This window comes from Eublepharis macularius, chromosome 7 (genome assembly GCF_028583425.1).
Source record: "Eublepharis macularius isolate TG4126 chromosome 7, MPM_Emac_v1.0, whole genome shotgun sequence".
NCBI classification, from domain to species: Eukaryota; Metazoa; Chordata; class Lepidosauria; order Squamata; family Eublepharidae; genus Eublepharis; species Eublepharis macularius.
In genome coordinates, this window is record NC_072796.1 from 71415207 (window position 1) to 71431366 (window position 16160).

The following is a 16160-nucleotide window of genomic DNA, read 5'->3' on the forward strand; positions in this document are numbered from 1 at the left end:
ATCTGTAATTGCTAACTCTATGTAATTGCTGATTTGTTTAACCAGATCATGTTTGGTGATTAAATATTTATTTAGTGACCGCCTTTTTGGTTTAGGGGGATCTTGATTTACTATCATTGAGCACTCCACCCAAGCGTGATCAGATTTCCTATTTCCGAGGTGTTTATGTTATTTACTGATGTGTTTGAAGTAAATAAGTAATCAATTCTGGTGTAAATTTTGTATTTGGGTGAGTAATAAGTATAGTCCTTCTCATTTTTATGTTGATGTCTCCATATGTCAATTAAGTGGTTATTTTCCAGTATTTTTGCTAATCCAGTATGTATTTTCTTGCGTTTAGATGTGTTGCTTTTGGGTCTTGATCTATCCAGTTTATAGTTTATTATGTAATTTAGGTCGCCCCCTATTATCTGTGTTCCCTCTTGAAATTTTGAAAGTTTTAAAAGTGTATTTTCTATAAATGTTAGTTGGTTCTGGTTTGGTGCATAAATTGAGCCAGATGTATATATCTGATTATTTATTGTACCCTTGATGAATATAAATCTGCCTTGTACATCTTTTAGTGTATCTTTGAGATAAAAGTGCACATTATTAGAGACTAAAATAGAGACCCCCCCCCTTGCCTTAGATGTCCTTGCTGCATGATATTGTTGTTGGTAATGATTTGTTTTCAAATTCTGAATACCTTTAGCATGTAGATGTGTTTCCTGAAGAAGTATTATATCTGCTCTTGTCTTGGTCAGATTAGTAGTTACTCGCTTTCTTTTAATCGTATTCCTAAGACCACGGACATTGAATGAAATAACTTTTAAACTAGATATCATTTTTTAAAAAATTAGCAAGGATAATTAGTATCAATTATGCAAATACTTGTTATATTCTCTTAAACAGCTATAACAACTTTTAATAACAATAAAGCAGCGTTATTAAATATATCTTAAAACTATTAATTATTTGTAAATACTTGCTTTAATTTTTTCCTCTTATTATTTTTGACTGTATTCAACAATAAACTTACTTATTACAAATTATAAAATATAACACTATTACAATTTAGTAATTATGCAGTACGATTCCAAGAACTTGGCAGCTCAAGTATTACTGTCTTACAACTAATGAAATAACAATGAACTATATTTCCCCCAATAAACCCAATATATACTATTCTAACTTACTGATGAACTAACTTAAGTTTAGTTAAATGCAAACAACTCCTATTAAGTTTTTAAATTATGCCCTACAAACAAAACTTTTTTTATAGTTACTATCTCTCTTATAAGCCTTAAAAACTACAAATTTAATTAACAATACTCAACTAGAAATAAAATCTAACCTCCCCTACCCTCCTTTAACTTCCCCCAAAACCTTCCTTCTCCTCTGTCTACAACTTGCTATTTCTAATAAACTTGAAATTTAAAAAATCTTCTTTTTACATATATGTATGTATTTTAATATTGTTCTTCTTGTCACTATCTCTATTATAAACCTTAATATTAACAAGTTTAATTAGCTGTTATCTACTTGAAGCCAAACCCAACCTCCCCTCCCCTCCCTTAACTTCCCTTTAAACCTTCTTCCCCCCTCCCGTCTCCCCAATTTACAACGTGCAGTGTTTAATAAATGGGAAATATCAAAGTTATACAAACTACAGTCACCTTGAGCTAGAGTGTTACAGCACACTCCAGCTCTTGGTTACTACCAACTCATAGGAACTGTGTATATTAGGGAGCTACAATAAAAGAACTTAACCGAACTCCCCCCACCTGGAAAACCACAGAGATTAACATACTGATGATTACTACATTACTCTTCCGTATAGTCCAATTTTTTTTTCCTTGTTGGCTTAAGGGTCTAAGACTGGAATTTTACTTCCTTTCTTCGAGGTTGGTGATTGTTGTAGTTCATCTTCGTTCTTCTGTGCCTCCACACATGGGGACTGCGCAGGCGCAGGCCAGCCGCCGGAAAATTCTTCATCGCTTCTATAGCTCCGAAGGGGCCGTTTGTCGCACGCCTCAGCGACCGTTTCCCACCCAAACGGTCACATGTCCTTCCAGCGACCAACGGCCCCTTCCCTCAGTTCTCTTCTTGCCTCCGCTTGAAGTGAACGTCTGCTTCGCAGCTCCGTGTTTTTAGTGATTGATTGAGTGATTATCTGGTATTGATTTCGGACTTGACTATTCTTCTCTGACTGATTTGGATTTTGACTGGACTCGGTAAATATAACTCGGACTGTTTTGACAACTCTTTTTGCCTGACCCTAATATGGCTTCTAAGGCCTTGTTTAAGCACTGTGTTCAGTGCCACACTAAAATGGCCCAAACCGATGGCCATGATTTGTGTCTGTTTTGCCTGGAGAAGACCCACAACGTATCGGCTTGCAAGATCTGCCAAAAATTTACTCACAAGGCCAGGCAGGAGCGTCAGGCGCGTTTGAACTCGTTGTGGCAGAAGGTGATGTCTGAGGGTACTCCTTTGCCCTCCTCCAAGGCTTGCTCTAGCCCCTCTGCTGAAAGGCATTCCAGAGCGGGCTCAGTGGCATCCACAAAGTCGGCATCAAAATCTCGGCCGACGAGTGCTGCGGCGTCGAGAGCGGCCTCTCCAGCACAGGGGTCGGTTAAATCGCCCCAAGACGCGGCGTCGGTGCGCTCGGATCCAAAGAAGGCTTTGGGATCGGAGCCAAAGGGAGCGGATCTGAGGCCACCAGTGGAACCAATAGCTGTTATGGCGCCGAGGCCTCAGCTCGCCGCCGGGAAGTCGACCCCCCCCCCCCAGGAAGGTGCCGGGTCCAAGGCCGGGGTTCAGCAAGAGGCCGGTCGCCGAGAGGGCTTCGGTTCCGAGGGCCTCCTCGGAGCCTCCTTCCAAAAAGCCAAAGAAGGCCAAGCATCGGCACTCTCGGTCCCCACGTCGGGCTTCTACAGAGGAGGTGGTGCTGGTGGTTCCGCGCACCCTCACCTGAACTCGCCGGACAGAACAGCTCCAGAGGAGGTGCCGGATCCGGGGGCCTTCATCGTAGTCTCCAGCGATCGTTCCCCCGTTACGGATCCGAGCCCGTCTGTCTGCCATCGGAGCCGACCTTCGCCAGGGCCAGTGATTCCGATATCTCCAGCGTCCTCTGTTCAGAGTCACCACCACTCGGAAGCGGGAAGCGTCGGTTCCAGACACTCCCTTGAGTCTCGGCACCGACAGGCCTCATACATCCTTCCCCATGCTGGAAGGTGTGGAAGAGATAGCGGAGAAGGTGTGGAAGGTGCCCTCGGATCAGCCAGCTACATCTAAACGTATCGAACAGATGTACAAGATCAAACAGGGCACCTGGCAATCGTTGGTCAAGCACCCTCCACCCTCCTCACTGATTGCTGAAGAGATCCAGCCTCGTCGGTCGGGCCGCTCTTCTGCACCCCCAGACAAAGAGGGCAGGAAGATCGATGCCCTGGGCAGGCGACAATATTCTATCTCCTCGTTGGGCCTCCGGATAGCCAACTACCAGACCATCATGGCTGGCTATCAATTGTACCTATGGGAGAAACTGGCATCCTACGTTGGTGATTTGCCTGCTGACAAGAAGGCGGTAGTGTCCCTGCTGCAGACAGAAGCCATCCGTCTCTCCAAGCAGCAGATGAATGCTGGGAGCCATGTTGCCGACACTGCTGCACGTGGAATGGCTTCAGCTGTGGTCCTCAGGCGTCATTCTTGGCTCCGGTCGACGGCTCTCCCACAGAAAGTGAGGTCAAGGATCGAGGGCCTGCCTTTTGAAGGGGATTCTTTATTCTCTAAAACGACCGATGAGGCGCTCAAGAAAAAGAAGGAAGACAGGCAGACGGCCCGGTCATTGGGATTGACCTCATCAGACAGGTCTGCATCCAGGCCACGGTATCCGGCAAGGTACAACCCGTACCAATATCAAGGCAGATACCAGCAGCGGACCTACTACTAACAGTACCCTGCCTCCTCTCAGCGCCACTTCACTCCTGCTCAGCAGCCCAGGAGGCGTAAGTCCTTCAAGCCCCGCACGCCTCAGCCCCCGGCCCAGCAAAAAGATCAGCAGGGACCTGGGAGGCAGTACTGACGGGATGATCCAGCCGCATCCTTGAACTTTCCAGACAGGCTGAAACCTTTCCTGTTGGACTGGGAGTCAATAACATCTGACTCATGGGTCTTAACTATTGTTGATAGAGGATACGGGCTGGAATTCTTAGAACTGCCTAGGTGTAGCTCACCCCTAACGGCGGTTGATAATACTATGGCCGAGCTGGATGTGGAAATAGTGTCGCTCTTGGCCAAGGGTGCTGTAGAAGAGGTGGCCTATGACGGATCTGAGAGGGGCTTTTTTTCTCGGTTCTTCTTAGTCCCCAAGAAGGATGGTGGTTTACGCCCCATTCTAGATTTAAGGGGTCTTAATGCCTTTCTGAGAGTGACTAAGTTCAAAATGGTCACACTGTTGACTGTAATCTCCTTGCTAAAGAAAGGGGATTGGTTTGCTGTCCTCGATTTGAAGGATGCCTATTTCCATGTGGGAATACGAGAGGAGCACAGGAAATACCTGAGCTTCGTTTACCAGCGAAGGGTGTTCCGTTATAAGGTGCTTCCCTTCGGTCTGTCCACGGCGCCACAGGTATTTACCAAGTGTGTGGCCCCTGTGGTCTCCTTCCTTCGGGAGGAGGGCTGTTCCATCTTTCCCTACCTTGATGACTGGCTCATCGTGGCTGGTTCAGAGGCTAAGCTTTTGCAAGATGTAGAGTTAGTACTGAACACTTGCAAACGTTTGGGCCTGCTAATAAATTTTGATAAATCAAAACTGGTGCCCAGCTGTAAGGTCTCCTACATTGGTGCAATTTTAGACTCTGTAGAGGGTAAGGCACTGCTCCCTCTGGAGAGGGCTAAGTCCCTGAAGGGTCTGGTATCCATGTTTAAAAGGAACCGGTTCCAATCCATTCGCACCATCCAATGTTTATTGGGTCATATGGCAGCTGCCACCTCTGTGGTTCCCTTTGCTAGACTGCGCATGCGCCCGCTTCAGAATTGGTTCGTGAGGAGGTATGATGCTATATGCCACCCTCCGTCTCTCAAGTTGTCCATACCTAGGGTCATTCTATCCTCCCTTGACTGGTGGCTGTCAGATGACAACCTGTTTAAGGGGACCCTGTTTGGTTACCAGCATCCTTAGGTTACAGTGACCACTGATGCGTCCCCAATAGGATGGGGTGCTTACTGTGGTACTGTATGTGTACAAGATGTTTGGTCAGAAAGGGAAAAAAACCTGCACATTAATGTACGTGAATTAAGAGCTATTCGTTTTGCACTTGTGTCCTTTACAGCACTTCTACAAAACCGTCAGGTGTTGGTGCAGACAGACAACACGACTGCCATGTATTACCTAAACCAGCAAGGGGGCACAGCATCTATGATTCTCTGCAGGGAGGCCACGCTCGTTTGGCACTGGGCGATCCAAAATGGTGTGATGCTTCGGGCTATACACGTAGTGGGATCAGACAATGTTCGGGCAGATGCCCTGAGCAGGGTGCATATGTTGGACCACTAGTGGGAATTGAACGCAGAGTACATTGGGCCGATCTTTCGGATGTGGGGCCAGCCGAACATAGATTTGTTCGCGACTTCAGCAAACACCAAGGCCCAGATATTTTGTTCAAGGGCAGGGAGCGATCCCCTCTCTATTGGGGATGCCTTCCAGTTTACATGGACCCACAGGTTGCACTATATGTTTCCACCATTCCCACTATTATCGAGGGTGCTGTGCAAGATAGAAAACGACAATGCAAATTGCATTCTGGTGGCACCCTTCTGGCCGAGACAAGTATGGTTCACCAAACTGTTACAAATGTCCAATCGGACATATGTGAGTCTGCCTCCCCGGCAGGATCTCCTGCGGAACGGGAGCCTGTTCCACCACGAACCCAGAAAGCTGCACCTGTCGGTCTGGCGGATCCGACCCCGCCTGTAGTGTTTTCAGAGCAGGTGAAAAAAGTCTTGCTGAATGCAAGGAAGCCGTCCACTAGACGGGCCTATGAGGCTAAGTGGCGTAAGTTTGAGGCTTGTGCACTTGCTAAGGAAGTGGTGCCTGCCAGTAGCCCGCTGGGGCTCATATTTGACTATTTATGTCAGTTGAGGGACCAAGGGTTAAGAGTTACCTCCCTCAAGGTCCATCTTGCGGCTATTTCCGCTTTTCATGATCGGTTAGACGGTAGCACAGTGTTTTCACACTGTAAATCTCGTCAGTTCCTGAAGGGGATGTTTAATCTCTATCCGCCTGTGTCCCCTCCTGTGCCTCAATGGTCCCTATCCCTGGTGCTGTCGAGGCTGATGTTGCCTCCCTTTGAGCCATTAGCTACATGCCCTTTGGACTTGTTGTCCTACAAGGTAGCGTTTTTGGTGGCTATAACGTCTGCCAGGAGGGTTAGTGAGTTGTCAGCGCTTAGGGCTGACCCACCTTTCCTTATATTCCATAGTAATAGGGTGGTCCTGCGGCCATGCCTTAAGTTCCTGCCCAAGGTGGTGTCTGCTTTTCACCTGTTGCAGGAAATTACGCTGCCTGCGTTTTTTCCGCAGCCATCTTCCAAAGGGGAGAAGGCCCTTCATACCTTAGATTTAAGGAGAGCCTTGGCCTTTTAACGTGGACAGGACAAGGGACTTCCGTAATAGTCCTCACTTGTTTGTCTGTTTTGGGGCTAAGGACAAGGGTCACAGGGCATCTTCACAGACCCTGTCACGGTGGATTGTGTCGGCCATTAGTAGGGCCTATGCTCTGGCCAGGGTGGTTTGCCCACTAGAGGTCAAAGCCCATTCCACGCGGTCTCAAGCAGCCTCTTCGGCACTCATCAGGAGTGTGCCGCTGGTTAATATCTGCAAGGCAGCTACGTGGTCCTCTGCTGACACATTTGTCAAGCACTATGCTATGGATGTCAATGCAGAGCAAGAGGTTTCTGTAGCCAAAGCTGTCCTCCGCTCCCTGTTCTCTTCAAGGGATACTGGAAGGTATTATTGTAATAATTGACAATGACACTTTGTGTATATATGTATGTATTTATTGAACAAGTTGAATGTTACTGAACAAAAATTTATTTATTTCTTGGTCCTTGTACTAGGGCTGATGATACATAATAAAATTGAGTTGGATTTCACCCCTCCTTCCTTATTGTGTGAAGCTTGGTACTCTCCCATGTGTGGAGGCACAGAAGAACGAAGATGAAAACAGGGTTAACATACCTGTAACTTATGTTCATCGAGTTCTTCTGTGCTGACACACATCCCTCCCTCCTGCCCCGCTGTGAATTCCAATGCAAAATAATAATAAATATGATGACTATAACAAAAATTGATGTTTTAAAGGATTATGGCTATGTGTATTGGATAGCGGCGGCAAGGGAGAACTGAGGGAAGGGGCTGTTGGTCGCTGGAAGGACATGTGACCATTTGGGCGGGAAATGGTCGCTGAGGCGCGCGACAAACGGCCCCTTCGGAGCTATAGAAGCGATGAAGAATTTTCCGGCGGCTGGCCTGCACTTGCGCAGTCCCCATGTGTGTCAGCACAGAAGAACTCGATGAACATAAGTTACAGGTATGTTAACCCTGTTTTTCCTTTTTTGGTTGGGCTTATCAGTTTCCATAGATGTTTCAAGGTTTAGGCTACGCAAAAGCTGCTCTGCTTCTTCCTGGTCTGAAGCGACCATTTGCTTTCCATTAATTAATACTGAGAGTTTAATGTGATTTAGCCATCGGTATTGAACATTAGCCCTTCTTAGTGCTGCTGTAGTCGCTTTAAACTCTCTTCTTTTATTCAGAACAACACTCGGTAAGTCTAAAAATATATAGACTTGGGCTTTTTCAAAGTAAAGTGAACCTTTAGCTTTCACAGCTTCAAGAATTTGTCTCCTGGTATTGAAGCTTTCAGTCTCAATTATAATAACCCTCATTAAGTTCTTCTTTATGGCTAGCTTTTCAGAGCCTATTCGATAGGCTTTGGTGATGATTGGGAATGATTCATTATATATATTTAATTGCTTTCCCTGCCAATCGGTTAATATAGCCAGCAAATCTTCATTTTTTGTCCAGGATTCATCTGTTCCTCTGATCTTGAGGTTCTTCTGTCGTGCTGCTATTTCAAGGTTTATTAATCTTAGTTCGTGTGAGTCAGAAGCATCTTGAAGATCTCTCAAATCTCTTTGTGACATAGTAGCTAAATCCAGTGCGTATTCCACTTTCAAGTTAGTTTTGTTTAGCTCTAATTTAATCTCTGCTAGCTGATCTGACAAAGGCTGAATCAGCAAAGTCATTTGCCTCATTAATGATTTTTCTAATTTAGAAAACTGTTGCTCAAGGGGCATATGCAAAGTGCTTACCATTGCATTGGCTTCAGCAGTTCCGTCGGCCATTTTGGCTTGAAGTTTTGTGCTGTGTTCTTGAGCCTCGGCTGAATTAGTTCCAGAAAAAAGGCTCGGCAGATTTTTCACAGCCTTAGCAGGTGATTTCTTCTTGTCTGCTCCTTGCTTCTTCATTGCCACAGAGAAGAGCAAGTATTAAGCATTATTTAGTGGGATTCCAGGCAAGGGAGAGCTGGAGCTCCTTCAATGTGCATCCATTCCTCAGGAGATCGATGCCACGCTCCCCCCCCAACATGTTGTCTGTTCTGATTAGAATGTGTTGATCTGGTATTAGTAATAGGGCTAGATAAATTGTCCAGAGCTTCAGAAAGTTAACAGGGGATCTCATCTCACTGCTGGACCATCAATCTTGCACCAGTGGATCTTCTAGTGCTGCTCCCCATTCGGGCAGACTAGTGTCTGTGGTTACATGTTTCAATACTGGACTGCAGGACTGCTTTCCTTGCAGAAGGTTGGCCATCCTTGCAGAGGATCGAGTTGGTGCAGCATGGTCCCCACTCCCAGAAGCAGAGGGGAAAGTAGTCTTCGGAATATCTGAGGTTTTCATAGCCCTTTCCAGGAGAAGCGCCTTCAGCCTAGTGGCTCTCTTGACTCTAGCCTTAGGGATAAATTTGCGGCAATGTTCACAGGCCTGAACGTTGTGCGCTTCCCCTAGGCATTCTAGACAAACACAGTGCTCATCCGTTTTCGTCATCTTTGTTGCACAAGTAGTGCAATATTTAAATAATGCTATCTCAGCCATTTCATTCACACTTTTTCTTTGTTCTTATTTTACAGATCACAATGGAGCGGAAGCCAAAAACTTCCCTGGCCAGCAGCCAAGAAGGAACTGAGGGTAAGGGAGTTCAATTTCCCAGTGGCATGCGCGGCGGGAAACACCACACATGCATAGTGGAGAGACGTGCCCCCCTTAGTGGATTTTAGCTATAAAACTTCACCAATTGGCAGTCCCATGTGGGACTGCACAGAAGACGGACAATGAAACTGGAGTTAAACAAATGTGTATAGCATTGCTACTAAGACAACAATATTCTAAAAACTTTAACAAAGAAGAGGGGGGAAAGCATTAAACATGATAATGAATAAGCAAATAAGAAAAAGTGTAAAATGGATTTATATTGATTCATTCATTTTACCTGCACCGAATTTCATGTAATTCTTTCATAGCTTCATTGACACCTTCATTAACTCCACTCTCAAGCAAGTATTTATGTTTTTCCATCAATTCCAGTTCTTTGACACCTCCTCCTTCTTCTTCTTCAAGTTCCTGTAATAAGTGCATAAATTAGGTATTTAAAATCTTTTAATGGGATAGTGGTTTGTCCACTGATTAGATACAAGAACGTAAACTGGAGGCGGGCAGTCTCGGTTTAAAAAAACAAAGGGGTAATTTTTAAAAGTCTTGCTTTATCCCTGATTGCTTTACAAAAAAGTTGTATTTTTCCCTGACAGCGTTTATTAATAGATAACCAGCAATCACTTCAGCTGAGTATCTGAACGATACAAACGGTCTTGTGATACCTGGTAGTTTCGGCTGCTGTTTTTATTGCAGGAACATATGGAAGCAGTAGCCATTGTGCACAGTTTTATGTTGTGGCATTGAGGAAAGGTATGAGGATAAGAGATCCCACCCATCATCAAATACATTTTCTTCATTTATAGCCCACCTTTCTTCCCCGTGGAGACCCCAAGCAGCTTACATTGTTCTCCTCTCTTCCTTTTTATACTTGCAACAACCTGTGAGGTAGGTTAGGCTGTGTGTGACTGTCTCAAAGCCATCCATCAAGTGTCTGTGGCAGAGCTGGGATTTGAACATTGGCTTTCCAGATCATAATATGACATCCTAACCACTACACAATATCCAAAAACATATATTATATATTTATGAATTGATATACTCCCAGCCAGCCAACAGCTGATGTACCAGTGTCCATACATGTCTAAAAACATTTCACTTACCCTCATCTTCTGCTGACAAAGATCTTCAAGTTTCTGGGCTTCTTCCTTTAGCATTTTCACACAGCTGTTCTGGTCTGCTTCCATTGTCCTTACCTTAAAGAACAGGTATTTAATTAAAAGTTATTAATAGTGGAAATGGGGTCAAAACTCATATTCAAGAAGTGTGTAACACTTCCCAATCCAGTACTGAGTTATTTTTTATCTTTGGAGTCCACATTCCAGTTGCGGAACATTCAAAATTCCCCAGCATGATGTTTAAATCCTAATCAAATACATGTAATCAAGCACTGCATCAGACATGGCATTTGAAGAATCAATATTTCCATTTTTTAAAAAGCCTACATGAAGATCAAAGTGTGAAAACGCAGAGGTTGCATCTGTTGAACAAAATCAGAATATAGCTAAGAAGGGCTTCCAAGACTTGCCTAACTTACATTCTTTTCCTACTATTTAGCCCTGTTACGACCCTTTTCTTTCTCTTGGGTAGATTTTGCCTTTAATCTTTCTCTTATATCCTCTGGGTAGATTGTTGCAACCAGGAATATTATATTCCAAGATATTTTATTTAAATTCCCCTTTAGTAATGTCCCCAAGGGTCAGGCTTTTTTGTGGTACTATGTAGCCCTGAGGAAAAGAATGGGATATAGAAATAACTCTGGGATTAAAAAAACCAAACTTTAATTTTTATAAAAAGCGTATTTCTAAAACTTGATGGTTTCAAAAGAGTAGTTCTCAATTCTTAAAAGTTACTTTACTTAAACACAGTCACACAGATCTTCTCTCAGGCTTCACACAGTTTGCCTGCTTTTAATACTAATTTCTCTCTCAATTACAAGTAAGACCTTTTCTTAGGCACACACACAGTTTGCCTACTTTCTCCTGACTGAATGTTCTTTCACACACACAGTTCAGGCTTCCACGCAGGTTATATTTCTCTCAGACAACATAAACAAGCTCAGGCTGCATACAGCCTGCCTGCTTTCTCCTGACTAAATATTTCTCTCAGAACTGCTTAAAAATACTCAGGCTGCACACAGCTTGCCTCTCTTGCCCTGATTGAATCTTATTTCTCCACTCTCAGTCTAAAACTGCATTCACGGCTCCCACTCTCAGTCATCAACCAATCATATCACTCATCCCTCTTTCACCCCCACTCTTCATCTATACCACACCAAGCATTTAAAGACACACACACTCATTTACTTAACATCATTACAATCCCCCTTTTCATCTACAACCTACCTGTACCTAAGCTCTGTAGACAACTTGAAACTACATAAACCTGCATTATATAGCTGTACATATATTCTTTATTACAGTATTTAGTGAAGTAGGCCTGTGATGGGGCTGAAGTACCTAAACACTTACCTGTTCCAAGGTATCCTCTAAGGAATTTTTTTTCTTGGTAGTATTAGCAATATCCTCTTCAGTCTTGTTTATAAGGTGAATAAGGGGAGTCTGCAGTGATTGTACACATCATAGAAAACCATCATGAATTTTTTTTGTTCAGAGGTGGAATCACACTGGTTTTACAACATTTTTAGAACAAGTGAAGTACTTTAAAAAGCATGATTCATATTGAAACAAATATAGACCACAATCATGGGACCACATCACTTCCATCTTTCAGTATCCTTATTTAGGGGGTCCTAGTCTGGAGAAACTTGTTTAAATACCCAAACTATTCTAGAGCTTGGGAAGACTGTAATATTTATTTATATACCCCACTTCTCTTTCTAATGGGGACCCAAAGTGGCTTACAATGTTCCTCCTCCCTGTGAGATAAATTAGGCTCAGAGTATGCGACTGGCATATATTCCCTAAAGTTAACACACTTAAATTAAAATATGAACAGGTAACATACCACAGTATTATAAACCATTACTTGAAAGTATAGAGTACAATGCCTATACCTATTACTGTACATATTACAAGAACGTATTTTTTACTTGCCACTGACTCTGAAGAGCAAGCCATCTGTGTTTTAAAAATTAAGTCGTGTTGTCTTAATTTAAACCTAGATTACAGGCTTATATTAAGTTCAAAAATTTTAAAAAGATGAAAATTTATGCTGTAACATGTGCTAACTTACATGAATCTGAGTTTTGTATTTGACCAGACAACTTCGCCCTGCATCAGGATTAAACTTGATCTCAAAGTCAAAGCCACAAGAGTTCTCTGAATTGATAGGAATTAGTTTCAGCTTTCGAGCCAATTTATGGTAGTCTGCTAACTGATTTTCAATCTGTAAGAGAGTGACAAGGGAAGCATTAAAGCCTTGTAATATTTTTCCTTTAAAATTATATGACATAGTAAAATTATTCCATAACCACAAAATGATATATTTGGCCCTTCAACAAACAAAATGTCCTCTTCATATTGTTTTAAATGGAGCAATTCAAACATGTTAGTAGTAATTTGACTGCTGTCCAGATCTTACAAATTCCTTGCTCAAGACTAGGAATAAAACGTAGGGCTGTTTTGTTGCAAAAAATTTAAGTTCACATACCGCCTCTTTTCCTCTAGCATATTTTAATTCCTCATTCCACAACTGACGCTGTTCTGCCTCCAATTCCTTGGTTAGTTTATTGACTGCCTGTTTCAATTCCTCCCTTTCACAGTTTAGTCTCTCAATATCTGCAACTGAGTACTTTTGATTATCACAAATATGCTTCAGACGAATGTTCTCTTGTTTTAACGCTTCAATTTCTATGGCTAGATTGAAAAAAGACAAAGATGAAACTTGGTTAGGAAGACAGAATGAAAGTTGCCGCAAAGTTAAAGGCTTTTTTTTTTTTACTGTATTTTGTTTTCTTGGGTTAATATTAGGATTGCACTTAAGTGGACAGCGTTTACACTTGTTTAGAATAAAAGTAATTCTTATTTTTCCTCAAGTTTGGGATTTCTTGAAAGGCACTAAGAATCAACAGTATTATAAAAGTGAAGACATTTAAATCATTCGCCTGCTCCCATGTTAACCTACCACACTGTTAAGATCCTCAGAAGCTCTGCTATATACATCCCATGTTTTGAGGAAAGGTGGGTGGCCACCACAGGGTATTCTCTGTTGAGGCTTCTTGTTTATGAAGCTCTATCCCTGAACCCATTCACCTGGCTCCCCATACTTCTGTGTTTTAGGTGTCATGTAAAGACATTTTTCTTTGACCAGGCCTTTGCATTCAAGTTGTGTTTATGCTGCCTTCTGTTAGATTTTGCTGTTGCTGTTTTGCTTATTAGTATGAATGTTAAGAGTCTTATTTTAATATACTTTGTAAACCTTTCTGAGTGGGCATTAAGTTGTCCTGAAGGGCAGTATATAAATCTGCTACTACTACTACTACATAATTGTCTAAGTGTCAGGAGAACCTCCCTAAATTTCAGAATTTCATATTCTTGTCACCAACAGCTAAGCTATAAAAAAAAGTGATTGACAATTAGCACTTTGTCCTCACCTGCAACCTCAAGCTCATCATCAATATCCTTTGACTTTTGACCAATATTGTTTGAGTGTAATTCCAGGTTGGCCATATAAGCTTCAAATTTCTGAACATCTGCCTGTAAAGATGATTTAAATTTCCGCAGTGTCACTAGGCGATCCTTTTACATTAAAAATGAAGAAAGAGTGGGGAGGGAAGAGATTGAAGCAAAATTAGATATTTTTAAAAACAAAAAGCACAATAATATTTTATGCAGCTTTTGTATTGTCCTGCACCCATGTAATCATTTACTTACAGGTTCATTTTCTCTTTCCTTCTCACGCCGTGTAATCAACTCATTCAAGTTTTTTTCTTCTGCTTCCAGTGTCTCTACACGATTTTCAGCTACTTGAAATAGATCCTCTGAAAGAAAAGTAGTAAAACCAAAATAACCCTCTAGTTACTAGACATATTGGTTATACTGAATATGGATAATCTATTAGGAATCAAGGCTAGTGTTTGCTTTTGTTGATGTCCATACAACCCCCACCCAGACTTTCTCTCTTATTTTTTACAAAAACTAGAACCAAACATTCAATGTATATACAAACTCTCCTGCTGTATCTCTCCACAAAACTGTTCCCAAATATCAGGGGACCTGTAGAAACATAGTAGTAGATGATGCAGGAGGCTGCAGGCTAATAACAAAATCCATAGAAACTGTGGATCTTCCCCTCCACAAATGGAAATTAGTTTTGCAGAAACACCTTTCAATTAAAGCCAGTAAATTTACCACTAAGGACCCAGCCCAGCTCACTTAACTCACCAATCTCATAGCTCACAGTGCTTGCAATATTATTTTTATAGGCGCTCTACCCTGTGTGCTCTGGAGGCTAACCTTGAAAGTAGCACATAGACATATTTTCTCCTAGAATTTTCAATACAATTTGTTGAACAACAAATAGCCATTATTTAAAAGAAATCAGAACACTCGAGTCTCATTTAGAAATACTATAAATGAAGCAAATAAATTAAAAAACCTACAGCATTGAATTAAATTTATTGAGAAATATAACCGTATGTATTTTGGAATATAGCTCAATGTAACAATTCAGTTTATCTAAATATATTAAATTATATAACTATTATATTCAACAATTTTACATGTATATGGTAAATTATAACAAATAAGCAATTAAATATTAAGTAACTAATTAAGGAAATGAAAAATCCTAATATTCAATAGGGTTTTTTTCCTGTCTCCTACTCTTCAGTATCCTACATAAAGGTGCTGTGCGCAAAGCAAGGGTTTTGCAAAATCAAGACAAACTATTTAAATGATTATCCTTGAGTTGTATTGATGCCCAGTGCAAATTTTACTCAAATGTTGAGGCCTCTTAAATTGAAAGAGAAAGTCTGTAGACATTATAGGAGTTCTTGGAATAAATAAATCCTGGCCTACTGCACTGCCTGTAATTATTGTAGCTTTAATAATGTAATTAAAAGTCTGATTTAGCATTGAGTACCATTGCATAGCGTTAATGGATTCTAATTTTAAAAATATATGACGGGTGCACCCACTTTGAGCTTCAGTATTTATTTTGGTAATCCTGGTGCATCCAAACAGTTAAAAAAATTAGTTGGATAGTTTACAATTCAATGAAACGAAGCCGAAGAACAGGACCACGTACAAAAGAGTTTAATTTTCTTGCTATCAAAACTCAAATATAAGGCACAACAAAAAGCCAAAATCAATTTTCTTGCTTCCAGAACACAATTGTAAGGCACATAATAAGCCAAAATCAACCGAGAAGTTGTGAAGAATTCCCAAACTCCCGGCTGGAGGTGGCAACGGGTTTGCCGGCTTGGAAATTAGGCCCCGTTTCGCACAATGTGCTTTGTCATAAGCCACATGTAAATCTAAAACGAACAAAAAAATACATCATTTGAAATAGCCTCATTACACAACGAGGTTACCCAAAGGAAGTGGTCAGGAAAGCTAGATTAAAATCTTATCTGATTTCCAGGGACAGTTTGCTAACTCCAACTACTAGGTCTGATGAGGATAGAATTACATGGTCCATGGAATTTTCTACTTTGGCTCTCAAAATCATCAGAGTCATTAGGAAAAACTGGCACATATTGAAATTCATTCCAGGGTGTGCCACTCCACCATTAGTGGGGCTAAGAAAAACGAAAAGCATTAAGGATTTGGTGGTACATACAGATTTTAAATAAGAAACCACATCTGGCAATTTGCCAGTGGGACACTTTAAATGTGGTCACTGTAACATATGTGACCTCTCAGTTAGTCTCACAGATATAATTAATCCCATTACAGGCAAGAATCTCTACAGCAAAAGTTTTTCAACATGTGTTACTTCACAGG

General features: G+C 41.8%; 1 protein-coding gene across 3 annotated transcripts in view; it reads right to left on the reverse strand.

The window, feature by feature from the left end:
- Window positions 1-16160, reverse strand: part of NDC80 (NDC80 kinetochore complex component) — a 71156-nt gene that overhangs the window by 24865 nt on the left and 30131 nt on the right. For all 3 annotated transcript variants that reach the window (XM_054985393.1, XM_054985391.1, XM_054985392.1), the window contains exons 9-15: window positions 14088-14194; window positions 13808-13952; window positions 12865-13070; window positions 12448-12600; window positions 11724-11813; window positions 10356-10448; window positions 9533-9663 (exon numbers count right to left, since the gene is read on the reverse strand). In XM_054985393.1, the coding sequence (XP_054841368.1) occupies window positions 9533-9663; window positions 10356-10448; window positions 11724-11813; window positions 12448-12600; window positions 12865-13070; window positions 13808-13952; window positions 14088-14194 (925 nt within the window). The remainder of the gene's footprint in view (window positions 1-9532; window positions 9664-10355; window positions 10449-11723; window positions 11814-12447; window positions 12601-12864; window positions 13071-13807; window positions 13953-14087; window positions 14195-16160) is intronic.